This window comes from Acipenser ruthenus, chromosome 27 (genome assembly GCF_902713425.1).
Source record: "Acipenser ruthenus chromosome 27, fAciRut3.2 maternal haplotype, whole genome shotgun sequence".
NCBI classification, from domain to species: Eukaryota; Metazoa; Chordata; class Actinopteri; order Acipenseriformes; family Acipenseridae; genus Acipenser; species Acipenser ruthenus.
Window position 1 is genome coordinate 24,185,296 of NC_081215.1, and position 10,272 is coordinate 24,195,567.

A 10,272-nucleotide genomic window follows, 5' to 3' on the forward strand; every position below is an offset into this window, starting at 1 on the left:
TGAAGAAAATATCTTTACATCTGTGTTCTCAGTATATTTAAATAATCTATTTGTGCTTTTTAACATCTAATAAAAAATCACATTGCTGAATGGAAAATACACCTATATGAATGAATAGGCTATATGTTGATGTGTTTTAATCCAAAAAAAAAAAAAGTTGAACTCTGTCCAGAGATTTAGAAACAACAACCTAACAAAGTCTGACTTAAAATGCATAAAATGCATGCAAAGTTCAGTCTACAATAGTATTTGCAAGCAAATGGATTTTATCTGATCAACGTAAATTCTGACATTTGTTCAATGCTAGCGCTTCTTATAGTGCTAAATGTTAGCAGAATATTCACCAAAGGAATCAGTGTGTTTAGAGTTGTTAAGCATCCGTGGGTGACGACTGTGTTAAAGTGAATACTGCCCCATGCTGCAGTAGGTGGTGTGTGATGTAATAGGTAACGAAGCAGATATAAATATCGTTGGTCAGGGTAGAGCAGCATGGCTGAGCTGGGCTGGTATAGACGATCAACACTTCTTTAGACAGCTCTTCTCCTGTGGCTCACAAGTTTGGATCAAATTCGAATAAACTTACACAGAATCGAATCCCCTTTACAGCGGGGACTCCATGCAGCACCAAAGACAAAGTCACAGCTCCGTTTGGAACTGAGCGTTTTGCTTTCTTTATTCCCTTTTTTTCTTTGGTCTAAGTATACAGCGGAGCTAGAAGTATTTTTAGTGCAATCGACTCCTTCAGCCACGTGTGCCCACGTTGATCAGGATGTCCATTCAATCGGCCTTCTTGCCAATATTGGTCCTGGGACTGGTGTCGAGTCTAGTGCGCTGCGCTCCCTTCCCCGGCAGGCAAAACGGCACCCCGGAGCGCCACTGGGAGACCCTCTACTCTCGCTCTTTGGCACGGATCCCCGGGGAAAGGAGGGATATCAACCGGGACAGTGATTATCTTATTGGCATCAAAAGGCTGCGGCGCCTTTACTGCAATGTAGGCATTGGGTTTCACATTCAGGTTTTGCCCGATGGAAAAATAACCGGAGTGCACAACGAAAATCGATACAGTAAGTACAGTGTATTTTTTTTTTCTTCCTGTGATTAATTTAGTTTAGGGATGATTTTTAGTTTCAGTTCTAATTTATGAGGTTGGTTTTGATTTGCCCAATATAAAATGTGAACATGTTTTAAATGCAGTGTATTTGCAGGTCATGTTTACGTTTTGTCAGCATTGCATTTTCTGTAGCAGATACAGTGACAGTGTGTATGTGTGTGTGTGTGTGTGTGTATAAACATGGTTTATACATTTACTTTGAATGCGTTGTTGCCTTGCATATACAATATGATCAAATATATTAAACACTGTGTCAGATTCTGAGATTAATATGAACGTTTTTTGAACTGCATATTGCAAAGTCATATGAAAGTCGTATATTCTAAGAGCTGAGCGTAAAATATTGAAGAATGTTTAAATGTCACAATCAGTCAACGTGACAAACTTATGCACGTTTGGTTTCATATTAAAATTAGTTTTTAAGATTTGATTACACACACAAACCGACACCATAAGTCTTCCTGTCTAATAAAGGATACTTCAGTATTTTTCAAGTTAGCTGGAGGGCACAGTTAATGGAGTAACTATAGAGGACTTGTGCATACGGCCTTGAAGACCTTGCTAATCATGCGCTTGCTTGAACAATATAAGCGGCTTCTTTTTTGGATCCAAAAACCTCTCAATGCAATATTTTCTGATGTTTGATAGAATCAGGTGCTCGTGCACCTCGACATCTGGACACACACACACAGCTTGCAGGGTTTTATTTTTTTTATAATAACCAACTTGGTATTCAGAAACCAGTTGAACGTTTAATGTCAGTCCTTCGGTTCTTAAGATATGATCTACACAGGAGAGCATCTGCTAGGGGCTTAACCCCATGGCCCCATACTTCTAATTAATATTCTTCTGAGACAATAGAATGTTAGAGGAAAGTATGTGACAGAAGACACAACCACGAATATTAATGGGACTATCCATAAATGACTAAATTGTGCAGTTTAATTTGCTGAATGTGCAGGGAATTTACCGGAGAAGACCACAGACCGTTACAGTGGCCCATTTCGGAATACAAAAAAAAAACAAAAACGTTTTAGCTAATTTTTACATTACTGTATATCAATACAAAAAAAGAGAAAGTATCAGCTCCTTCACGTCAAAGTTAACCATATAGTCTGCAAGCAAATCAATAGTGTTATACTTTTACATTCAACGGGCTCCACAGATTAAATCGATGCAAATACAATGTCATTTTTATCATCTACTTTTGTTTCTAGGTCTTCTTGAAATTTCCACCGTGGAAAGAGGTGTTGTGACACTATTTGGTGTAAGAAGTGGTCTTTTCCTGGCCATGAATGGCAAAGGCAAGCTCTATGGATCTGTAAGTATGACAAATTAGTTCAGATGTGTGGCTTCCGCTGTAGATGTTCATCTGAAACCCTCTCTGCATCGCATTGTTAGGCGCAGTCATTGCATGCCTGTAGTGTTTTGCTGTGTTTGTATTGTGAGTCTGATAAACTGTGGAAGGATACTGCCGTAGATCATCTAGTCTGCATTCCATTCTTTGCATTGCCAGCCAACACGTGTACCTACTGTCCTCCCCAGCTTAACGCTGAATTGGTCAACCTGGACCACCCGTAATGCGCTCTATAGTCGTGTATCAACCCCCCTCCCTCCTTCCCTCCTGCCTTCCTTTGTTCCACAAGCTATTTAGACAGTTCACCTGCTCTTGCTGCCAGTACGTTATAGGTAACTGTGTCTAATAATCCAAAACACGTTTCACTCGTGATCATTCTGAAAAAAGGCTTTTTTACAAATGCTTAGGCTTAATGATGTTTATTATGACGGCTGATCTGTGTAGCTTGAATCAACTTGGACACATGTCTGGGTAAGCCATTTGTAAATTCAATTGTCCAACCCAATTCTATAAGCCAAAGATATTTAGGCAGTTGAACTACATTCCAAAATGTGTTTACCTTCATCTGGAATTATCATTAATTGAACATTGCTAAGGACAATAACCATATTTTTTCTCTTTTCTTTTTAGACTCATTTCAGTGACGAGTGCACGTTTAAAGAGATGCTCCTGGCCAATAACTACAACGCATACGAATCCCGAGCGTATCCCGGGATGTATATAGGAATAAGCAAAAATGGCAAAACAAAGAAAGGAAACAAAGTTTCCCCAACAATGACAGTTACGCATTTCTTACCCAGAATCTGAGTGATCTTTTCAGACTTTACCTCAACGAAGTGAGACAGATGGGGCGATACAAAACAGTGCACTTTCAAACGGAGCGTTTTATGCAAGAGTAGTATCATATTTAAATTTATTATTTAAGTTTATATATATATATATATAGAGAGAGAGAGAGAGAGAGAGAGAGAGAGAGAGAGAGAGAGAGAGAGAGAGAGAGAGAGAGAGAGAGAGAGAGAGAGAGAGAGAGAGAGAGAGAGAGAGAGAGAGAGAGAGAGAGAGAGAGAGAGAGGAAGATTATTATTTATAATTCTCATGAATTTTATATTTCTGGAAAAATACCTTTCAATTCACGGGGCAATTGTAGGCGACCTAAGGTTTATTATTATTATTATTATTATTATTATTATTAATTTATCACTGGTGTGCTGCTATTACGTGTTCAAACAAGTGCAATGCAATTCCTTTATTTACATTGAGTTTTTGCACTGTTTATGATGTTGTACAGTGAGCGTGTATTTTTATTTGTAAAAAGATAAGTCTTAGTCTTTGGTTATAACTCGTGAAAACCTTATCAGTGCTCGTAGTGTAGCTTGCAGCAAATGTACAATGTCTGACCTCCTTTGTGCAGAGTTGCTATTCAATTGAAGCGGTATCGGTTTACTTCTGGTACAGAAAGTGCAGTGTTGAAGTCCTACCCCACAAATCTGTTTTTAGCTCTGCATGGGCTGAACTTTGAACTTTTCTGCAGTCAATCTTAGTTGGATCTATAAGGAATCAGATAGAGAGAGATCTTCGACTTCAGCCATTATACAAGCAGCGAGTTTTAAAGGATAGTCAAGTGGATTCTTCAGTAGGCATTTTAACTCGCGTAGTAAGCCTATTAAAAAAAAAAAAAAAAAAAACATTAATTGAAAAATTAACACTTTCCAAAAAGCTGAGGATATAAGGACATATACTGGACTTGTGACAAGGCTGATAACTATAAGATGTTTATCATGTATGGTATTTAATATAAAACAGGAAGATCGGATATCATTATATCATTAACAGAACACTAACAACAAGCGCGAATATTTGATTGGCTACATCATGTTACGTTTGAAATAAAATTTATAAAACGCTTTTTTTTTTTTTTTTAAATATGCAGTATTTTGAAGGAGAAAGAAATTGCTGCTTTTCATTTTTTTTCCATTCCCTGAATTCATAGAATATTTCTCTACCTCGTTAAAACTTAATATCTAAACATAAATCTCCTTACAAAATCTGCTATTACGTATTAATTTAGTTTAATTTGTAGACAATTGCAGAAGGATCTGAGGCACTGAGTTTCCATATGCAGCATGAAGTATCCAGGCGTCTATTGCGTCTGGTTGAGCCTTGTCACGTTTGAGCTATCTTTACCCAGCGATTTACTTTTAGTAAGGATAATCATGGTGGAAATATTTGCAGACAGCTGTTAGACTGCACTATATGGCCATCCAGTAACCCTAGATTTGTCTTTATATATTTTGCAAATATAACTCCTAGTAGCCAGTGTAATGCAGTTGAAGACTAGGTTATATTTGGAAGTTAAAAAAAAAAACACACACAAAAGTTAAAACGTTAAATACTATGTGTTATATATATATATATATATATATATATATATATATATATATATATATATATATATATATATATATATATATAAAGCTGACAAAAAAATATATGGAACATAAAGTCCATTGCTGTGAGAAAAGTGAGCTAACCTGCATGTTGACTTACACACTTCTACAACCCTTGACTGGAGAAAGTTTGGGGTTTAGGGTTAACATTCCTTTTTTTAAAATGTGTGTTCTGATGTACTTCTTTATAAAGTCAAATTGTTTGGTATAGTAAACACTGAAAAAACAATGAACAACAAAACGGCAGTATGGAAATAAGGAGAACATTCATCAAGATCAGATCCATTATTTCCTGCTCAGTGTTCAAACTTCAAATAGGAGGCCGCTTATCCTAATACTACGTGGTGCCCTGTTCTCAGTAATCAATATTAATTGTACTGTACTGTTAAGTGTTTTCAATTCTTGTGATTTAATTTATCGTCCCCACCTGAATGCATAATGGACCTAACTAGTACCTGCAGCCAATTTGAACCAGGCCTCTTACAAACATTTGCCCTCCCTAATCTCCAGTGTCAGCAATTAGTGACAAATTTGTTCTGCTCAAAACGTTATTTGCATTAGCTTGGACAGCGTTTGCAATAGGCATTATTTGCCTAATCTAACTCCCTCATGCAAATTCAAATTCTGTGCTTGAACAAGAAGAAATATTAGTTTAGCTTCTTTAGTTTTTTTTTTTGTTTTTTTTTTGTTTTTTTTTTGTATGTTAATAATACCGGTGATGGTGAACAACCTCCTATGCAATACCTGTCTGCCTTTTTATTTCTGTTCATGCATTCAGGTAGGCTTTATAGTGTTTGACTGGATACTGTGGTCATGTGATATGTATTTAATTTGTAAACATTTATCAGAATTTTTCTGTAGTTTTATACAGGTGCTGTTAAATATTGTGGTGTATGTGCTGTGCACATAAAAATGACTTATAAAGAAGTAAATAAACCATCTTTGGAAAACCCTATTCCTTGTCTCAAATGTTTAAGCTGTCAAAGAGGGTCATTACATACAAAAGGAAGACTATGCTTTTTCAGTATATCCTCACTTGGAAATTTAAACTTACAAAAATAAATTGTGTGTTGTTTCATTGCAATATTTGACGCAGGACATATTAATAACATACTGGTAAACGGGGCAAATGTGATATTGAAGCCCACTAAAAGCAAGTAGGTTTCTAGTTACTATTGTTGCTATAGTATTAATCGCTCATTATAGCTTTCACAATCTGTCGGTTTCAAATCTAAGGTGTTTTTTTTCCCAGTTGAACTCCACTTTAAGCTCAGTCTGTCGCCTTTAGTTGTACCACACCAGATCTAAATTTCGAATAGCACATTTTACTAAAAAAGTCAGGACATCAATACATTTTAACCAAATTTGCAAGTAAGGTCGTGAATCTGAACGCTACTTGGAATTTAAAATGATCAGGGACATACCAGTAAGCAGATGCAATAGTTCAAAGCTTTCTGGCTGTGAAGCAGATTGCATTGCTGGTGCTTCTAAGGTCCTGTAGTGATAAAGAACTATGACAAGATGCTCCGAGGGCTGTTCCCTCTTTAAAAAAGACTAATAAGGGTGCTGTTCAGACACCTTCACGACACTTTGTTTTGTCACAATATGGAACAAGGTTACTAATCCTTCACAGACTGTAACTTTATGCAGTTTAAATCCAAAACTTGGTTTACCTTTTTTCATGAGTTGACGTGTTGTAGACAAATACCGTTCTCTTCTTTAGCATGCTATGTTGCTTCAAAACACCTGTTTCTTTGTTCAGCAAAATGCTAAATTAAATAATAATAATAATAATAATAATAATAATAATAAATACTGTCTGACTTTAGATTCAATTAAGCCCAGACCATTTCTAGTGTACTGCATAGTTCACCACAATATTTTCCAACTACATTTAAGCTCATGCGGGCAAGAGTTTTACTCTTAAGTGGTAATGTGATTCCAAGCCCTTTTGTAAATTGGTTATATAAACAAGGTCAAACATTGCTAAATTGCTCTCTGTGACATGGAAGAGACAGTGTGAATGAAGTAGGCAGCAATGGTCAATAAAACATAGTGTGAGGAAGCAGGAGGATGCAGTGGGCTTAAATACGTGCAAACAGCAGCATTTTTAAAGGGATGGCATTACTTTATTTATTTTTTTTGGCATCTTGCTAAACAAAGGAACAGGTGACTTGAAGCAACGTAACACAGTAACATGACAACTCATGAAGATGAAAACATGTTTTGACCTTAACTTTAAATGGTACATTGAATTTTTAATGCACTTACTTTACAATATGGACTGTACATGATATTAGGCTGTGCAAAACAGGTTGATAGAATGAGAAGCATTTGAAACGCTGTCCCCGACTCACCATTCAAATATTCCTCTTTAAAAAGCTCTATAAAATGAGCATACTGGTTGTTGTAAAGCATTTGCAACAGCAAATCAAAAAGAAAATATATAAAAAGACACCATATTTAAAATGACCATATTTAAAGCAAATAAACAAACAAACAAACAAACAAACACAATAGACCTCAAAGCTAAGCTGCTACCCTACCCTCAATAAAGAACAAAATGGCAGGTATTGCAACAGCTGGCTGTGGTGTGGTGTGGTCATATTATTATTAATATTATTTTTTTTTTATATAGTTTTATCTACATATTGGCCGTTGAGATGTTACATATTGTCTACAATGGTGTCCTAGAAAGCAAAACAATCACATCAATATGTTTTAATAAATACATAAATGAAGCACTCACAAGTCACTTTCAAAAGACTTTTCACATGATATCATGAGCTGACTATTTGCATCTAGCACGTTGGTGATTATATTGAACAACTAGGTTTTGTTGATCCATTTGTTTAACTAAGTTACAGTAAATTGTATATCCTAAATGGCAACTTTATATTTTCTTGGAAGATAAAGTCAATAATATATAGCAATGGAGAAAAAAAAGTAACTGAAGGTGTTAGTAATGTTTTTCAACCTGTTTGTAGAGGAAAGCCTGTTTGTTGAGTTTTTTTTTCAGATATGAATTTATAGGCATCTCTTTGGCACGTAACACCCCCTTCACCCTTTTTAGTTAGAGTTCTAGGAACTATCTTCAAATATACACACGCACACATAATATATGATCTGATAACTTACAGAACTTGTCCTGATCCTGTGCATATTCTAAACTAGTTCTTTTAAGTGCTGAAATATACAAAGATTTCAAGAAACCAGACATCTCAGGAAACTGAAATGCATGTGTTACCAGAAAGTGCATTGCTAGTAATTGACTTTAGTACAATAAACAGCCATCACAGCAGGGAGAGTTGCTGGATTTCACACATGATTTGTTTTTCACTACTTAACCCTGTCACAGCAAGCGATAGGTACTCAACACCTTTGGCTAACAGATGCACTAACACTTGTGAATGTTCATCTAAATGCAACATGTCAGCTCCACTGAAACAATGTTGTGGGACAAGCAGTTTCCATGTGGCTCGTACCCAGGAAGCCAGGTGTAAAATGGGGGGGGGGGGGGTGCCAAGGTTCATAACCCCAATTTATCCTTCCCGAGCATGCATGCATGGCTGGTGCCTTAATTGATCCTTTAATATAATAACAACCCATAGAAAAGCCTGTAGCAATGCTTGGCCTTGTCTTGACATGGTTATCAAATTCCCAAAACTGAATATACGAATGAGACTGTTACAAAACCTTGGCAATCTGGGCACCCATTTTCAATTTAGACCATTTAATACATCATTTGTTCAATTTAAAATAAGCTCAACAGATATGCAAATACCATTAACCAATAATGTTTGATGAAATAGTTTGATAAGCGTCTGCTTGGCTGATTAAAAACTGTCAAACTAGGTCTTTGAAAAGTGTTTTTGCTGCAGCAATAACATTTACATTACACGTTTTAATCAGTAGAGGTATGTGGCAAAGTGCCCCGCCCCTGTGTGCATTTGTGTGTTCTGTGTATGTATGTATGCGTGCGTGTGTTAATGTTGGTGTATAGATTGGTACACGGGATATAAACAGGTCTGTGTTTCATGTGTGTTTAAATTGTATATTTGTATTTAGGCACGGGATTGCACATCACACACGTGCATTTAAAATATAAATATGCAACACACAAATGCACACAGGGGCGGGGCACTTTGCCACAAGGCAATTCAAGCATTCATGGCATCATAATGAAAGCACAACATTCCATGGAAGCTGCACCTAGGAGGGCATTAACCACAAGCTTATAGGTTTTGTTTCTTTATCTAGTTTCCAAACAACAACAAAAACTTTAACACTCATGAGACAAGAGATCTGTGATGGCAACTGATCACTGCAGGACAGGGCTTATCTGCAGCGTGACTTGCCAAAACAAATAAAGAGGAGATACAAAGAGACCAGTGGCACTCCACAGGACTGTGCTGCACTGGGAAGTGCACTCAAACTTGATTATCAAATGATTATCTGTGGGAACCAACAAAATCTGCTTTAGCTGTCCAGAGGGTCTTAGGAGGCCAAATCCCTCAGCCCAAGGAAATAAGCCAAAACTTCCTGGGAGTAATTCCCTACAAAATAAAACTGTGGGGCCAACTCTGCAAACACAGACTCTACTTTGTGTACTATGAATAAAAATGTTCAAAATGATTTAATAAATAAATCTTGACTATTTATGTCATGCAGTTTAAGGGGCCCCAAAGCAGCAAGGGAATGCATGTGCACTTTTTTTCACCTCCTGTATACAAACACTTTTGAATATGCACTGAAAAAGAAAGCAGTCAGTGCTTTGCATGCAGCGCTGCTCACTTTGTTTCGCCAGTCTCCCTCACAAGGTAGATCATATGACACTGACAGATTCAGCTTTTGTTTGTTTTACCTTTATTGCAACAAACAGCCAAACAAGACAGACAGGCAGCTTGTTATCTCTCTTTTCAGAAAAGAGCCAGATGTGTAATATGAACTTGCATGAAGGAGAAGTTTATTTGAAGCACAGCCCAAGCCGCAAGTGGATTTATGGTTATCCCTGTTTGATAGATTTATAAAATAAGGCCTGGTGGCAATTCAGATTACCAAACAGCTTCAATTGACTTCCACTTCTATTCTGAGAACTGAAAAAAGACTTGCTTGTGATGACAGTAAAGGTGGGGTGGAACCAAGGCTCTGCAACTTGTGATATTGGAAATTAATTTACTGCATTTGTTAATTATATTACACACAGTATCACATATCACATCCTCAAAGAATGACTGAAGAAGTGAGAGAGGCTAGGAACAGGGCAGTGATATACTGTAAAATATTGGCCTCAGTCCTGCTTTGCTGAATGATGGCATACAAAGCCATGACTAAAACAAGAAAGGGAGAGGTGGAGG

At 36.8% G+C, this 10,272-nt stretch overlaps 1 protein-coding gene across 1 annotated transcript; it reads left to right on the forward strand.

Annotated features, from left to right (window-relative positions):
• Positions 1–483: 483 nt before the first annotated feature.
• fgf4 (fibroblast growth factor 4) lies at positions 484–3,489 on the forward strand. Its single transcript, XM_034053297.2, has 3 exons — positions 484–1,064; positions 2,329–2,432; positions 3,099–3,489. The coding sequence occupies exons 1-3, from the start codon at positions 770–772 to the stop codon at positions 3,273–3,275; spliced, it is 576 nt and encodes a 191-aa protein (XP_033909188.1). The 5' UTR covers positions 484–769; the 3' UTR covers positions 3,276–3,489.
• Positions 3,490–10,272: the final 6,783 nt, after the last annotated feature.